Source organism: Colletotrichum acutatum (genome assembly GCF_030867785.1).
Source record: "Colletotrichum acutatum strain CBS 112980 chromosome Unknown BDZ83scaffold_97, whole genome shotgun sequence".
Lineage (NCBI taxonomy): Eukaryota > Fungi > Ascomycota > Sordariomycetes > Glomerellales > Glomerellaceae > Colletotrichum > Colletotrichum acutatum.
In genome coordinates, this window is record NW_026849091.1 from 40,102 (window position 1) to 56,814 (window position 16,713).

Sequence of the window (16,713 nt, forward strand, 5' to 3'; positions counted from 1 at the left end):
GTGAAGCTCAGAGAGGGACAATGAACGACCCCTGTCACGCTAAAAATTTCGAGGGGCATTGGATGACCACAAGCTCCGTCTCGCACCTCCCTCGACAATTGGACCAGCTGGCAACGGTAATTGACAGCCTTCGACGGCGGGCTAGTCTCGGCCCGAAGCAACCCGGATTGAGAGGAACACCCGTGGACCTCCAGGTGCCCCCAATGACACCTCAGCGGAAGCACTCCACTGCTCGACTACCCCTCCATCACTGCAAAATGACGTTGGCGCGCTGAATTTCTGCTGTAAGTGATGCGTTAGGGGCATCAAGCGGTTGGCTATCGCACTCGGGCTGCGAGCTGCCCGTCATCTACCAGGTTGACAGGAACCCTGAGGTTCCTTGCTTCTGGGTCGAAAATGTGCCCTGGAATGCCACCAACTGCTATGTCTCAAAAGCAAATAGGCCGTTCTGATATTAACCTCTTCATTTGGAATCTGATTTTGTTGCTAGTTGTCTCTGCTTCTCAGAGTCCCTGTCTGCAAAATTAGTCCACCCAAACATCCTAATGTTGTGTTCAGAGTGCTTCACTGTAAGTCAAGTAAACTGCGGCTTTATTCTATCGAATTTCTGAGGAGCTGGGAAACGTTCTCGATATACTTTATCAACACGACTTTTGTTCCAATGATTTACGAGAAAGCATGTGTGACATTGCGCCTATAGTGTCCATAGGAATAAGCGTAGAGGCAATGCATCAGGATGGCATGTCAAGTTGGCTCAGGTCAAACATCTATCTTATACCTCAACTTTCAACTAAAGTTTTTCTTCCCATCTCTGGCATCTGAAGCATTCTGGCAGTATCAGCGGTCTGTGGTAGGAATTCTTGTGAATTTCCGCAAATCATGTCCTAGGCTGCGACTTGGGTTGTGAGTTGAGACTAGAAAATGTGCCATTCAATTGACTTCTCGGAAGCAACCACACCCAACATGACAGGGCACTCGTACGAGCATCGGATGACAGAAATCATCTCTGTTATTAGAGGTGTAGACAATAGTCATGTATCTTGGCCGCGACTCTATTGAATTAGTGAAAGGTCTCCATATGGTTCTGGTTCAACGAGGGGTTTTTTCTCAGGTGGACAAAAGGAACTGCCTGGGCTTGGGATGAGAGCTCAGAGCAAATGGTTGAGCGGCATTAGAACACGGATACGAAGAGTGATGGATCGGAATTGCGATGCCCGAAAGAGGCCGTATTCCGCCAAAGATTTGGATGCTGCAGATTCAGAGTGCCCGCAGACAGCGGCGCCCCGATTCGTGCCCTGTCGGCCCTGTCGCTCGCTGTTCAATCAAACCCTCAACAACGACAGCAAAAGTGGAGTGGCTCTCTTTCACATGGGAAAAAGACGAGCACACAGTTCAAGATTACAGCCAGAGAGCAAGGTAGCTCGGTATCGGCTGATGGATGTTTTCAATCCTTTCACACAAATCCTTGCTATTATGAGCGAGACCTATGCCTGTGGCAGAGAAAGATACTGCTGGAGATGGTAACATAGAAAGGACATATGACATTGCAGGAAATAGTGTGTATGGAAAGGTCAACTGATTCATACCTATGTACCTTACAGGCTTAGCCAGGGAGTTCCGCAGGTACCTTACTATTATCCCACTCCTCATCCTGTCAGTTTGTGTTGGGGAAGATAGATACCTCTGAATGTGGGCTGAGGTACATCCATTACGTAGCCGCTTGGCGGCAGCTGGCCCGCTCATCACCCACGTCCTGCATCTTCAAAAAACTGCAACAGCGAGTGGAAAAGATGAGGCGGAAAGAGATAGTTGTCCAGTGGTCCAGTGGAATAGAGTGAACAATTCGACACGTGAACCTATCTTCATTGCCCATTCCCCCACAAGGGTCAGCAGTCAGTGTAACCCCACGGTCAGCCCTGGACCAATACCGCCAATACTGGCCGGCATCAAACCGTTATCCCAATGCCACCACGGTCCAACCCGGCCAAACCCAGCAGATTTCCATAGTGTTGAGCTGCTGCTGCTGCTGCTGCACCTACCTTACTGTTGCTCCCCTCCGCTTGCTTGCTTGCTTGCTCAGGTTCCTTTCCGCGGCTTCCACTCGCGCCTCTACCTCACCTCGTCTTGCTTCAACTACCTGTACCTAAGGTACTGGAATACTTGCCGGCACCTCCAATCACAGACCAGGTCACTGTCCTTTTCATCCATTGCCTTTCAACGCTACCGCATCCCGGCCGCCTCGATACCTCCAACTCCCGAAAGCCCGACTGACCCTTTTTGCGTCTTTCCTCCCCTCTCAAGGTCCAATCGACAGGTTTGCGCTGACGGCCACATATCACTTTAGCGTCTGTTAGCTGTCGACGGACGAACCTTTTTCACCAGCGCCACCACCTTGCGCTTTCATTTTCCTAGGCCTCGTTCGCTCATGGCGAGCTGATTGTTGCCGTTCCTTGGACTTGGGGGGAAACCATCTGGACAACCCACCGGCTTGCATTCCCCGACTACGAACACGACCACCACGACCACGACACAGTCATCGAGCACCTCACCTCAACCCCACGCAAGCCCCCTAAACATCACGGACTCAGCGGCATCCCTTTGGGACGATTGTCAACCCTACACTCGCTTCGCTTCTTGCAACTGCGGTGTATTCGAAATACTCGCTCGACGCCCGTTTCTCCTAACGCGACTGCTAATACATCGCCTCCTTCGTCGCGCGGAACGTCTGGAACATTCCTGACCAACGAAACCACCCCTTACTATCGACCCTCGACGTCTTCTGAACCCTCCCACTCCCGCAAGCGCAACCCGCCGTCAACCCTCCATGCCTCATGGATTGCATATCCTATCAAAGATGAACTCCCTGAATATTATAACCTCTCGCGTCTCTCCGCCGCCGAGTCCGGTTGCCTCGCGATCGAACTCCATTGGCTCCTTGGGATTGGCTGTCCAACCTGACAGCGACCAGCAAAGTGGCGAGGGCGCAGAAAAACAGGGCGACGACCAAGACGATGATGTCTTTCCCCTCGAAAAGACGGCTTTCGAACAGCGCAACGACGCCCATGGGGCATTAGACCTCGCGAGCGAAGCTACGCCGCTAATAGGAGGAGAATCGAAAGAAGCAGGGTTGAGATCAACTTCATGGCACTCATTGCCTCGGCGCATCGCTGCCGGCTTCATCAATTCCCTCCGCTGGGTGTTATCCACCCTTGCCGCCCCGGGCGTGTATTTGATTGCCTGCCTTTACGACGACGCAGGGGACTTCTCGCCCTTTTACCCATTCAAAAGATTATTCGGCTTGCACAATAAAAACAACAAGAAGCTCGCAACAGATTTCGCTGGCTCAGTGGACGAAAAGTCGGGCCGGCAGGGTAGCGCCGGATATGGAGGGGTTGCGTATTCAAGACCAGTGGGATCATCAGGTTCATCTTCTTCAGGCATATCTTCAGAATCAGACTCGGACGCCGATCGCCGACGCCGGGGCTCCTCCGGTCGCCACTCGCGCTCCAAGTCTGCAGCGGAAGAGATTGCGCCAGCACGGAGATCTATTCGTATTAAGCTTCACAGTGAGGATGCTCTTCCGCAACGCAAGCACCGAAAGACGCAGTCTGCGGCAGCACGGCCCAAGGGCAGTGGTGAATCTGGCTCTTCCGACATTTCCGCGCAACTCAAGTCTCCGACGTCTCCCGCAGGCGCGCTGACGAGATACCCCAAGACACCGGCCCCTCCTCGACCCTTGATTCCTCGACGACAGCCATCATACCTGAACCTCGAACCTTCGACCGACCCGAAGTACCAAAAGACTCTCATTCTGGACCTTGACGAAACCCTGATTCACAGCATGTCCAAGGGAGGACGCATGAGTACGGGACATATGGTTGAGGTCAGATTGAATCAGACGTACGTCGGTGCCGGAGGCCAAACATCGATCGGACCGCAGCATCCCATTCTGTACTGGGTTAACAAGCGTCCACACTGCGATGACTTCCTCCGTCGGGTAAGCACTGTTCCAGATGGTTGAACAAGTAGTTGGCGCTAATCGTGTGATGAAGGTTTGCAAATGGTATAATCTCGTCGTTTTCACGGCCTCGGTCCAGGAATATGCGGACCCCGTAATAGACTGGTTAGAGGCAGAGAGGAAATTCTTCTCGGCGCGATACTACAGACAGCACTGCACGTTCCGACAGGGAGCCTTCATCAAGGACCTTAGTTCTGTTGAGCCGGACTTGAGCAAGGTCATGATCTTGGATAATAGTCCACTGAGTTACATGTTCCATCAAGGTGTGTAATGGCGGTATACGATCTGTTTGTGGGAATTCGACTAACGAGGGCTTCGTCGCTAGATAACGCCATCCCTATCCAAGGCTGGATTAACGACCCGACAGACAATGATCTTTTGCATCTTGTGCCGCTGCTCGAGGGTCTCCAGTATGTGTCGGACGTGAGGGCGTTGCTTGCATTGCGTGGAGGCGAAGATGGTCAGCATATGGCGTAGAATTGGGCTGGGACTGTAGAAGGAAATCTGGTGTACTGGCATGGAATTGGCAAAGCAAACACCAGCGGCTTCAACTTCGTGGTGCAGCGGTGTATTAATAACATTTGGTAAAGGGACGGTAAGAGGAGTTATTGGGCGGCACGACTGCAAATGTCGGTACGATTCTGTAAAGCTTCAGGAATACATGCCAGGCCACCAGCCTTTTGTCGGTTGCCGACGTTCAGCGAAAGCACGTATTGTATAACATTGTTTCTGGGCGATTGAGCTTGTTTTTGATAATGTCAAGGTAAGGTAGACATCCGATGGGAGTTTGTGGACGTTGAGCCGTGGGCGAGCTAGACATTTTCCGACATTCCGTCCTTTTCTTGCCTTGTTTGTCCCTGAGCTAGAGCAGCTGGATTATGCACAGCTGACTGGAGGCGACCTTTCGAGAAACGAAATTCCATGCTGCAATGATACCATTCGTACGTCAGGTAGCTCAGCTACCCTTGCTAATGCGGTTTTTCTAGACTCGGCGGGAGTTATGTACATTGCAGAAGTTGGCAGGGCCTAGGAACCGGAAAAGAGGCGCAGTTTTCATGGACAAATTTGAATTGGCATTGGGCCTGGGAGTGCATGAGTGCCTGAGCACCATTTGCCTCGGGAATGGGGTGATGGGGGACACGGGAAGTGTGAAGCTGCACTAGCCACAACACAGGGAAGTCGCATCTCGATCGTTTTTTTCCCCCTCCAGATTTTCGTCAATCCCTCTCCACTGTGTTTGTTTACGACAACCTTACATAGTGCGGGTGAGAGCCACAGAGCCTGAGGGCCTGAGGAAAATGCAGGGGAGTCGAGGAGGACTCGCTCCGGGACCTTGTCGCGGAAAACTCCCACGCGGGCATACGCGGGCGAAAAAGCTCGAGCTGATGGAGGATGATGTGCTAATCCCAGACGGCCCAGAAGGTCGACGGGAAGGGCTAGATGCGGATAGCTTGGGGGGTACGGAGTAACTACGAAAGTATGCGGGCCCAGGGAGAGAGAGGTCTCGACCAATCATCGGAGCAATTATGGGTGGACAGGCCTGGGCTTGTGGGTTCGGCGGGGAAGGTGGGTGGTGACATCACTCGACAGGTGACGACACCACGACATCGACAGCTGGGCGCCGTGAATGAAAGAGGCATAGCTTGGGTTTTGGAGAAGCTTGGGGTAACAGACATTGACACATCTCAATTGAATAGGTGAGCTGAGCTGAGCTGGGCGGTAGAGACGTGCGAGAGAGGGAAGAGTAAGAGAGAGAGAGACGGGAGAGAGCTCTGTGACATGTCTCTCCGTAGCGAATTGCCCACCCCTGCTTTGTACCATGTCCAGCTACGCTCTTAGTTCCAAAGTAGCTTCATGCTTCACGCTCTACCTACCGCAGTATGTATTTTTTTTTTTTCTGGCCTGAGGGAAGGAAGCCCAGGTCCAACCGATGATGGAATGAGACCTCGATCTGGCCCCTTCCCTTCGCGGCGCCAGAGGTACCACCACCGGCCAAGGTAGCTTCCCACGCTTCTCTCCTCTCTTGTTTCGCCCTGGGACGAACGAACAGGTACGAAGTAGTTACGCACTTGCCTTGCTCCGGTTACCTCCTTTTGCATTGCAGAGGCTGAGGTCACAGGTGGCTCACACACGCCGCCGCCCAGTTCTCTCTCTCTCCCTCCCTTAGCACATAAAAGCCTTTGCCCTCCCACCCATCTGGCTCTGTTTACATCACTTCAATTGATTCTCTTTTTTCATCACAACAAGATACCCCAGAAATCAGCCATCATGTCTCTGCACTGTAAGTCGCTATTCCCATTCCGTTGCGGGAGAGAAGCTGGAGGAAGCATCACACCTTCTCTGCGTAGCTCTACTTAGCTACCTCGCTCGCCCTCTCATCCAGACTTCCCGAGGGAGAATGCGCCTTCGTTGGACTCGAGAGAAGGCCCAGCCATCATCAGTTGAACAATGACTAACAACCTCCTGCAACAGACCTTCCCCCCGTCAAGCCTTCGGCTATTGCCCTCGGCACCATCTTCAACCACACGGCTGAGCTCGCTGGTACGTGGAATGTCCTTCACCAAGCTCCTGGCCAGACAGACCTGCGCCATTCCATGACAGAATCAGCTGACCCAAGTTCTTCCCCCCTCAACAGTCTTGACCCCCATTTTCGGCCAGACCTACCAGCGCGCCAAGGCCGCCAACACCAAGGAGGAGTTCGCTCGCTCCAAGGAGGCCCAGGGTGCCGCCGTCGCCTGGGGTACTTCCCTCGTCGGCTCTGCCCTTCAGTCCTACGGTGTTGGTGCCCTCATCAACGCTACCGGCACCCTGTCCTACAAGGGCGCTGCTTACCTCGGCTCTCTCATCTTCTTCGCTACCTCTGCTCCCGGCGTATGTCCTACCTCTGTCCCTTCATCATGATCCATTAGCTGACAAATATGTAGTACATCTCCCAGGTCTTCGTCGAGAAGCGCCCTGTCGACACTGTTGGCGTCAGCGTCCTGGCCAAGGTCATTGAGACCGTCGGTCTGTCAGTCTTCCTCACCTGGTGGGGAACCCGCACCAACCCCTTCGACTAAAGGGTTTAATGTATTATGAATGATTGAGCATTCCTGGAAAACGGATTGCTTGTGTGCTACTACCGTTGGGTTGGATGGAATGAGGACATGGAGTTCAAAGATAGCCAGCAATTGCGGCTAGGGCCATTGTCATGTACCTACACTTTTACGTCTCAAGCCATGATTTTAATCGATCACGTCACATGATGCTACTCTTGTTCTTCTGTGTGATTCAAGTGTGAGCTACTCACCTATGATATGAGCATGTATGGTTGTCTGAAAGATGTTTACGTTTACTCAAGTTCAAGTTAAAAAACACGTGAAGGGAAGATCTAGCAGTGGCGTGATGTAAGAGCTGGGTCTAGTCAAGAATAGCAAAGGTCTTGGACCTAGAGCATTGTGTTGGGCTTTGCAGGTATTGGCAGCGTTGTCTCCCAATCAGTAAACGTTGCTTGCCACTTGGCAAGGGTTTTCACAAGCCGCCAACACCTTGAACCATCCAAGAGCCTCATCGCAAAATGCCTTGGAATGATTACCCATATCATTAACAACTCGTTCATGGAGGAGGGAAGCATGAGTGCTTTCCTTTGACAGGCAGGTCTTTCTTAAATTGAAGGGATACACATCACAACGTAAACGGCCAATGGAACTCCATCAGCAGGACATAGTGCCTTGAAAGGTCCTCGCCCAGGCAAAAGGTCACGTTATTCCCGTAAAAGGGAAACATCAAAAGGGCTCCCGATACCTTGTGTCAAAGAGCCTCGGCAAAGCAAGAAAGTTCCTCCACACCTCCGCACCCTTGAAGGTTCCAACGGAAGTTGTAATGATGGTTAAATCATTTATTTGTGTTTCTTCTTTCCTCAAGACGAAGTCTTGAAAGATGGAAAGAGAGAAAAGGAGTAGTGCAAACAGAAGAGTACTACACCAAATGCCCAAAGTTGCCCTGTAAAACGCCGATTCTTTCTCGTTTGTGCTTGTAAAACCAGCCAAAAAAAGCTTTTTTTAAACCCCACCCGTATAGTGTGACAATTCATCATTTCTTTCAACTGTACTTTCGGTTCGACATGTCGCGTATGCCCGTTCCGGTAAGACGAAAAGCAAACGTACTTGTCTATGCCCAGAAGGACTGCTTGGCGGTCTCCTTCTGCACAAGCTTCACAAGCGCAGCGTAGACCTCGGAGTAATCCTCGCCGTCGTCCTCGTCGTCGTCGCCGCCCTTGGACTCCTTCTTCTCCGCCTTCTTGCTGTCGGCGGCGGAGCGCTTCTCCGAGACCATGACGACGGAGGTAGGGCGCTTCGTCTTGGCGGCGGCGCCGAGCTCGGCGCGGGAGGTGACGAAGATGTAGGGGACGTTGTGGTCCTCGCAGAGGACGGGGAGGTGGGAGATGACGTCCATGGGGGAGATGTCGCCGGCGATGACGACGACGCCGGGGAAGGCGGTGTTGCCGGGGCCAGCGGCGGGGGACTTGCGGAGGGTCTTGACGACTTCTTTGACGCCACGCTTGAGGGTGTTGTTCTTGGCGGCTGTGTGGAGGTGTTTGTTAGTCTTTTGTTTTGAGAAAGAAGAGTCTTCCTGCTGGCCGACGATTTCTGCGTAGGGATCGCGTCTTTGCATGAGGGGAGGGAGCGGAGAAAAGAACTTACCCTTGCGAATGGACTTCATAACCTTCTTCATGGCCTTCTCATCAGCCAACGGCACGGCAAAGGGCACGAGGGCGCCAACGACGGGGAGGCCATCGGCGACAACGGTTGTGACATCGCCGCTAGCAACGGTGGTGGCGGCGACGTCGGCCTGGAGGTGCTCGTCGAGGGCGCGCTCGAGCTTCTCCTTCTTCTCCTTCTTGTCCTTCTTATCCTTCTTATCCTTCTTGATGGCGCCGTCGGACACGGAGCGCTTCTTGTCCTTCTTCTCCTTGCGGTCGGGCTTCTCGGCGGCCATTGTAGCGGTGCTTTCGGATATTCTTACTTGAATCCTGGTTTGAATGAGAGACAATTGGCGATTGGCGACGGTGAGGAGAGTTGGAGGTGGGCGGGCGACGATCGTGGGAATTGAAGCTTTCGGCTCGAGGTCGATAGGCTCGATATTTTTTTTTTGTCTTCCTGTACCCTTTGGCCAGTGCAACTTTTTTTCTAGGTTGCCCCACCTTTGCAGCTGTGCGATTGGGGAGCTTCGGTGCAGCGGTATATCCGTGCCGAACTGGATTGGTTTTTGCTCACCGAAAGTCACATCTCGGTGAAGCGGTCACGTGAGAAGCATCGACCAATCATGATTCAGACATTGAGCAAATGTCAGCGCAGTATCAGGGCCGCAGACATGATTCAATTTCCGCGGACAATACGAACGCATTGGAGAGTCGGGCTACTCGTCTCACTAGATTCAGGCTAAGCAGCTGGATATGTACCAGTTGGCGGCATGGCAAAGCAGGGTGTTGTGACATCTTCGACTCAGACACTCGCCTCAATGTTTCATGCCTTAGGAAGATCCGTTGTGAGTCGAGGAACGAGTCAACATCTAATAATGTGAAATACGTCTTCAATCATAGATTATGTGACAAGCTTAAATCGTCCAAATGGGGCTCTATTCCATGTCTCCCCCTCTACGTAGTTGATATACACGTGTTTTGACACAGGGAATCGTTGTCCGCCTCTAGTACTCGTCGTCCGCCTTCTTCACAAAGAATCGTTTACTCCTCATCACCGAACTCGGCGCGGCCCTGCTTGGAGTTCAGGTAGTGGTTGCTGTATCGAATGTTAGCGCCATGCCTCTGCTTCATTTCGAATTGCCCCTGTTGCTGTTTTTGTTGTTGCAACAAAGTCCGTGAGAGTGACTGACCGGTGGGTGGCCCAGTCCATGATGTACCAGCCGGCGACCAGGGGAGGAAGGAAGTAGAGGACCTGATGGCTGAAGCGGCGCCAGGTGTTGAAGACGGCGTCGTGGGCGGCACCGGCGAAAGGGTTCTGACGGTTGGGGGTGATGCCGTAGGTGATGATGCCTCTCTGCTTCTCGCCACCTGTGACTATTGTCAGTGCTTATGTTCGATTCGAAGTCCGTATCGTTTGTGCATCGTGGTCGGCCGTCAAATCCTGGATGAATTCCTCCTCTTTGTTTCTCCATTTTCCGAAAACCATTGTCCATCATTCAACCGCGTCGCCATCGTAAATCGACATCGAGAAAATCGCGAGAAGACATACCAATATGTCCCCACCAGCCGAGGTAGCTATTCCAAAGTTAGCGAGATGTTCGCACGACGCAATTGGGAGTGATGCACGGCGCGGCGGGCAGAAGGAACCTCACGATCTTTCTCACTCGGAAAAAGCCCGCACGCCCCTTCCCGTTCGCCTGCTCAATTGACGTCCAACGAAGACTTGTTACTTACTGAGAGTACTTTCCGTGGGGGACGCTGGGTCCTCCCATAAGAGCTTGCGTAGGTCTCATCGTGGCGGTTGTGCTGTGGTGGACGGTGATGTGCAACACGGGTTGGATATTCTGGAGTAAACCGGAGAGGGTCGAATCGGACGAGGTTCAAATCTTGTCCTTGCCTTTCCTGCCGAACCCGAAAGCTGAGGCGCACGTCCCAAAACGGCTTAGCGCACACTGTCCCTTTCAAACCGTCACCACCCATCCGACCACCCCGGTCACCCAGTGCGTCCCAAAATTCCATGACGGAGCTTACCGCCGCCGCATTCTGGTGAGAGGAGCTTTCGGCAAGCTTCAGTCCTAACGGATACACTGCACCACCAGCCCACCACCACCACGACAACGACTCCGGAAGCCCACCTCGGATAGCCCGCGATACCCTCCAGCGGACTCGAAACGCCACTCTACTGAAAGCAACCGAACCCTACCGTCATATTTTCTCTTCGCCGTCCGACATAATGGCTCAAGCTCTGGGCTTTGCGTACCGCATGGCCGTCCCTGCGGCCATTGGTATCGCGGTTGTGCAGTCGTCAATCTACGATGTCAAGGGTGGATCCAGAGCAGTCATCTTTGACAGAATGTCCGGTGTCAAGGATGCCGTCATCAACGAGGGCACGCACTTCCTCGTGCCGTGGCTGCAGAGGAGCATCATCTTTGACGTGCGGACGAAGCCGAGAAACATCGCGACGACGACGGGCAGCAAGGATCTCCAGATGGTCAGCTTGACCCTCCGTGTGCTGCACCGGCCCGAAGTCCAGGCCCTCCCCAAGATCTACCAGGTAAGATTTCTTGTCTATTTTCTTCTCTATTCAAACCACGGCTTCCTTCTGTGCGAGAAAAGTACAACATACGCTGACAAACTATTCTCGACAGAACCTCGGCCAAGACTACGACGAGAGAGTCCTCCCCTCCATCGGAAACGAGGTCCTCAAGTCCATCGTCGCCCAGTTCGACGCGGCCGAGCTCATCACCCAGCGCGAGGCCGTCTCCCAGCGCATCAGCTCCGACCTCCGCAAGCGCGCCGCCGAGTTCAACATCGCCCTCGAGGACGTCTCCATCACGCACATGACCTTCGGAAAGGAGTTCACAAAGGCCGTCGAGCAGAAGCAGATTGCCCAGCAGGACGCCGAGCGCGCGCGCTTCATTGTCGAAAAGGCCGAGCAGGAGCGCCAGGCCAACGTCATCCGCGCCGAGGGCGAGGCCGAGTCCGCCGAGACGATTAGCAAGGCCATTGCCAAGAACGGCGACGGCCTCGTGCAGATTCGAAAGATTGAGGCCGCGCGGGATATCGCGGCGACGTTGTCGTCGAATCCGAATGTCGCGTACTTGCCGAGCGGCGGTAAGAGCGGTAACCAGATGCTGTTGAACGTTGGCCGGCCGTAAAGTGGTTGTTGAATGTCAAGGAGGAGGAGTGAGTGAAGGAAGTAGTGAAAAAAAGGGCGACGTTGTATTATAGACTTTGAAGGCAAGTCACCGCTTCAATAAGTGTAATCATAGGGCAATGAATTCTGCCGCCTTTCCACACACTTGTTTCGTGCCGTACCCTTGGCTTTGGTGAAAGCCCAACTCATGGGCGGGCTGAAGAATAAGCTGTGAAGTGTACGCATTGGTTGTGAGATGCAGAGCTCTCTCTTGTATTCATACCTCTGAGAGTACCCTGGGAGCACCCGAAGATGAATACGGAGAGCACTTGCGATATCTCAGACAGCCTCGCTAAATGATAAGAAGTTAATCTCATCGGCATTCCTACACATACTTCTCCAACATGACTTCTGGTCACTTCATATCCCCCCTCTTTTCCCGATTTTTGAGTTGTCTGTGTTTTAGCAACTTATCTTGTATTAACCCCCCCTCCCCCTTGGTAGAGACCATACGACACTTACTCGAGGGATCAAGAAACGCCAGGCGGGTATGCTGTTACTCAATGTATAGGTACATGTTAGATAGTCGCACACGAGCAGTCACATTGTGGGGGGAAAAAAGGTAAGAATAATCGAGTGACAATGGTCCCATGTACCAATTAGTATTAAAGAAACCCCATGTAGGGCAGGTATCATAACTGCAAAAGCCCATTGACCCAAGGCATCATGTCCGATGACCCAAAGTCTTCCCCAACGCCAGCTCATTCTCTCGTAAAATCAACCATGTGCTATGCTCACCCGGCTCTAAAGGGCAGATTCAAGGAACTCGGCAGTCAAGTGACCGTTGAAATCGTCCACCTTGCCACCAGGAGGAACGAACTCGCCGCCCTCGAGCTTCCAGCCTTTGAGCTTCATGCTCTTCCATTCCTCCGAGAGCTTTAGACGCACGAGATCTCCTGCAGCCCGGGCATCTTCCGCACTGTCGTGTCCCTGAACCTTGCCAGCCGTCTCAACTTGGATTTTACGGTTGAGAAGGCTGTCCATGAGCATCTTCAGACCAAGGCGGTAGGGAAGACCGTGCTTGTGAGGGTAAAGAAGAACGGTGTCGATGACGGTAGGATGAACGATGCGAACGGCGTTCAAGTCATTCTCCAGTCCGTGTCCAATCAGTGGAGTCTCGGGGCTAATGAGGGCAAAGAGAAGGTCGCGGGCAACTTCAGGCGAGGACACGATCTTCATCTTCTTCTTGGTCTTCTTGGGGCTCGACATCTTCTTCGCCTGGGCAGGAGTTGGATCCTCTTCCTTTGCAGTCCAGGGAACCGCGGATGCCATGTCTTCAGGCCACACACCTGAGTAGCGCGAGTTGAGGTCAAGGATCTCACCGATGGGTTGAACGAGGACGTCCAATAACTCCTCTCCATTAGGCCACGACGTTGCAGTGAGGCGAATGAGCTCAAGACCATGGACCGTGTAGCACATTTCGCAGTCGAAGCCAACAGCTCTGTCGGTGGGAGCATTGGGATTGGCAGGTGTCTCGGCGTAGTTGAGAACAGACGCAAGTCTCTTGGGATCCGATGCCTTGAAGACATGGTGAGCGTTGGAGTGGCAGCCGGCAGAATCTCCGACGGCCTGTCCACAGCATCGGTAACGTTTGGGTTGCTGGGATCTATCGCCCATCTGGCGCTCGGGGAAATAGGTCTTGCCCCAGTGGAAGGTGCAACTGCCACCAGAGGCGAGAGCTCCATCCTCTTCTCTTCTACCCGGGAACATCTGGAAGCGCTTGTCGCAGCGGTCACACTTCTCCCAACCCTTTGCAGCATCAAGACCCTCACGGGCCTTCTGGATGTCGGCCTCGGCAGGGACAGATGAGACGTAGCCGTGGGCGGCAAGGCCGTCGATGGGGGTGATGAGTTGGCGAACAAGCTGAACTTCCTGGGCCGGGGTCAAGCCCGTAACAATCTTCTTGGGAGGGGCGGTAGCCTTGTTGTGAGGGCCCTTTTGAGTCGTCTGGCGGCGTTGAACGACTCTCTCCTCCTTCCACTGAAGGAGTGTCATCTTTTTGTACTGCATGATTTTGTTTTTTATTACGTTTGAATAGATGGCGCCTTTCTCTATCGCCGTGGATTCTTCTTCGTCAAGGACTCTCCAAATGAGATCTTGGTCTGTGAGAAGGAGCTGCTTCTCTTCTGCGTCTTTGGCAGTCTTCTTGAGCTCGTTGTTGAGGCGAGCGTATTGTTCATGTAGCAACTGCACGAGCTTGAAGCGAATCTCAAACTTTGCCGGTGATGATTTGAGTAAACGAGGGTTGAGAGCCTCGGCCTTCCTGATCTTCTTAGGAGGGTCGGTCTTGGACGGGGTGGAAGGAGTGTCTTTTTGTACTGAGGCTGAATTTACTGGGGAAGAATAAGATGTAGTAGTGGTGGTGGCAGGTGAATCAGCCTTGCGTTTGGTTGGAGGATTACTAGAAGATGATAAAGGAGAGGACCTGCTTGGAGCAGAGTGATTCAGTGACTTCCTGAGGTCGGACGAAGAAGCGAGAGAAGGTGCGACTGGTTTAGACTGTGGAAGCTTCTTCACGACCGTGGAGGAAGAGGAGGATGATGGACGCTTTAAAGGTGGAGGTGAGATGGGCCGAGCGACAGGTGACAGAGTGTCATCTGGTCTTGGTGCGGTAACGTCTTGTTTTGAGGTCGTTTTGACAGGAGTGGGAGGACTTGTAGAATCGGCGGGGTTTCTGACGTCTTGGGCAGCCTTCAGACGTTTTCGAGGGCCATCCCGGGTTGCATCCGTCGTGGTATCAGTCGACCTTTTTGCCGACGTTCCTAACGCGTTGAGTGCCGGTGCTGAAGGTGCCGCCATCTTATCCCTGTCTGCTTTATGCTGGAAGAGGCACATGAAAGCAGTGCATTGCTCTCCCTTGGGACAGGGAATGTGTTTGAGGTCTACAAAGGACATTGTGACAAGACTTTCCTCAGAAGCTGTAAAGTTACAATAGTTCTGTTGAACAATGGCAGGAGCGCCAGACGCGGCTGCTTCCTTTCTCGTCTGTTACTACACAGTTGAGGAAATGGAAGGAACGAAAGTGACGGAGATGGGAGACTGCCAGAGCCTCGTTTGCTACTACGTCAGGAAGTATACTACGTCAGGTGTATACACAGAGGAAGCTGCAAATGGTGAAGAGAGTGTGGGAGGAGACTACTGGCTGTTGGTGTGGGAAAAGCCTAAGTGAGCTCGAGAGGGATAGAGATAGATTGAGTGTGAAAGCGCCGATTAAGGCCTCGAAGATCCGGGGGAATGGTGCGAGGATCTCATAGCCAAAATGGCAGAAAGCAGACGTAGACGTAGACGCAGACGGGGCCAATGTCGTTAGGTCAGGTTGTGACGTTCCAGTCGGAGAATTCGCGGGTCCACGGACAAAGGGGACGTTGGTCGGTTGTGGCGCGTAGACCGGGCGAGGCTGACACAAGAATGAAGTAAGATTGGGTGATGATCCAAAAAGACGATAACGGGAATATCCAAGGCATAAAGATGGGTTGGTTTGGGACAGTGTCACAGATGGTTGATGTGTCTCGAATCTTGTCGGAGTTGGGATGAAGGGAGGCTCCGAGCGTCTGGAAGGATTACCTAAGGTGCGTATTTACTGCGGAAGGCCAGCTTGAAGCTCTAGTGGGGCCGTTGACCGAGAATAGCACTGGATCTTTCACTACCTAGGTACCTGACGGGGATGCACTTATCTCCACTGTCGGTCTGGATCTTGCAGTTTCCAATGCATTCTGAGTACCTCGTCGTCACCTTCCCCTGCCACGCAATGAGGGCACGCAACGATCAAGGTTGCCAAGACGTCCATGTCCTGGCAAGACAAGGCAACAGGTCTAGCTCATCAATCGAACCGTCGACGTAGGGAAGATGGGCTGCGATTGAGCTTCAAGGTTGCACCCTCTATTGTCCTTTTACACCGAAAGTTGTTTCGACGCCGTTACATCACCCACCTGAGTCAAGATGAGAGTTTACCAACCATCAATCATCTTTTTGCAGCTTGCGGCCTGCCTGCATACGAACACCCGAAAACGGCAAGGCCATCCACGCAAGCCAGGTCTGCTATCGACCTGTCACTTTTCTGAATAAGCCCAGCATCTTCATTCCTGAATTTTGGAGAAATCGGTAGGCCCGCGATATCTCCCTCCATGGTCGTCCAGGACCCTCCATGAGGAGTCTTGCCCACAGTATATCGTTATTAGTTCCAGGTACGCAAACTTTATTTCATCCACCGTCTCATCTTTGGAAGCCCAGGAACCAGCCCGATAATACACACGGGCATTTCCACCCGCGCCAAGACATCTTGGAGATACTTACATCATGGCAGAGAGTGTATTAATCGCACAAAGTACACTACAGATAAGGCTTGATTCACGAAACCAACCTGCACTGCTCTTCCGTCACATCGCACTTTATCAATCTCAGTACCTATATCTGACGCCAGCATGGCCAAGCCCCGCCGTGCTCTCGTTTGTTTGTGCTCGCAGCTCGTCAGATCCGACATCTCTTATCGGATCCGCGCGAGGCTGCACAGACATGGTCTCGCATGTGATATGATGGACCTGCTGATCAACCTGTCCTCCCTTATCCACCACAGCCCCTCGTTCTTGAGGTGTTGAGTTACCACTATGTATGTACTCCATACGGAGCACATCAATAAGAATGCAGCCTTCGGACCTTCCTTGCATGGGCAGGGTGACGCAGTCACGCAGAGACACAGCGCAGGCAGAGCAGGAGAGTCAAAAGCCAAAAGACGCCCGCCAACCTAACGAAGCCGCCAGCCATTTCTCCTGCCCGCTGATAACGGGACTGCGGTATCAGAGCCCCGGCGAGTGCTAGTGG

The 16,713-nt window shown here is 52.9% G+C and overlaps 7 protein-coding genes across 7 annotated transcripts; 4 read left to right on the top strand and 3 right to left on the bottom strand.

Moving 5' to 3' along the window:
* Positions 1-2,854: 2,854 nt before the first annotated feature.
* Positions 2,855-4,495, top strand: BDZ83DRAFT_722165 (dullard-like phosphatase domain-containing protein; the record flags this gene model as incomplete). The annotated part of the gene is made up of 3 exons (XM_060512445.1): positions 2,855-3,997; positions 4,053-4,281; positions 4,344-4,495. The coding sequence occupies 3 exons, from the start codon at positions 2,855-2,857 to the stop codon at positions 4,493-4,495; spliced, it is 1,524 nt and encodes a 507-aa protein (XP_060361408.1).
* Positions 4,496-6,286: 1,791 nt separating this feature from the next.
* BDZ83DRAFT_654829 (uncharacterized protein) lies at positions 6,287-7,077 on the top strand (the record flags this gene model as incomplete). Its single annotated transcript, XM_060510756.1, has 4 exons — positions 6,287-6,299; positions 6,491-6,559; positions 6,654-6,889; positions 6,943-7,077. 4 exons carry the CDS (start codon positions 6,287-6,289, stop codon positions 7,075-7,077), a joined length of 453 nt encoding a protein of 150 aa, XP_060361409.1.
* Positions 7,078-8,167: 1,090 nt separating this feature from the next.
* BDZ83DRAFT_722167 (50S ribosomal protein L30e-like protein) lies at positions 8,168-8,995 on the bottom strand (the record flags this gene model as incomplete). Its single annotated transcript, XM_060512446.1, has 2 exons — positions 8,168-8,580; positions 8,701-8,995. The coding sequence occupies 2 exons, from the start codon at positions 8,993-8,995 to the stop codon at positions 8,168-8,170; spliced, it is 708 nt and encodes a 235-aa protein (XP_060361410.1).
* Positions 8,996-9,740: 745 nt separating this feature from the next.
* BDZ83DRAFT_722168 (UcrQ family protein) lies at positions 9,741-10,492 on the bottom strand (the record flags this gene model as incomplete). The annotated part of the gene is made up of 4 exons (XM_060512447.1): positions 9,741-9,795; positions 9,890-10,067; positions 10,249-10,274; positions 10,434-10,492. 4 exons carry the CDS (start codon positions 10,490-10,492, stop codon positions 9,741-9,743), a joined length of 318 nt encoding a protein of 105 aa, XP_060361411.1.
* A 201-nt stretch (positions 10,493-10,693) lies between these two features.
* Positions 10,694-12,335, top strand: BDZ83DRAFT_632243 (SPFH domain/Band 7 family protein). The gene is made up of 2 exons (XM_060508956.1): positions 10,694-11,253; positions 11,348-12,335. Exons 1-2 carry the CDS (start codon positions 10,933-10,935, stop codon positions 11,855-11,857), a joined length of 831 nt encoding a protein of 276 aa, XP_060361412.1. The 5' UTR covers positions 10,694-10,932; the 3' UTR covers positions 11,858-12,335.
* A 132-nt stretch (positions 12,336-12,467) lies between these two features.
* BDZ83DRAFT_706173 (exonuclease) lies at positions 12,468-14,790 on the bottom strand (the record flags this gene model as incomplete). Its single annotated transcript, XM_060511524.1, has 2 exons — positions 12,468-14,274; positions 14,416-14,790. The coding sequence occupies 2 exons, from the start codon at positions 14,788-14,790 to the stop codon at positions 12,640-12,642; spliced, it is 2,010 nt and encodes a 669-aa protein (XP_060361413.1). The 3' UTR covers positions 12,468-12,639.
* Positions 14,791-15,964: 1,174 nt separating this feature from the next.
* Positions 15,965-16,475, top strand: BDZ83DRAFT_464425 (uncharacterized protein). The gene is made up of 2 exons (XM_060503249.1): positions 15,965-16,079; positions 16,199-16,475. Exons 1-2 carry the CDS (start codon positions 16,040-16,042, stop codon positions 16,426-16,428), a joined length of 270 nt encoding a protein of 89 aa, XP_060361414.1. The 5' UTR covers positions 15,965-16,039; the 3' UTR covers positions 16,429-16,475.
* Positions 16,476-16,713: the final 238 nt, after the last annotated feature.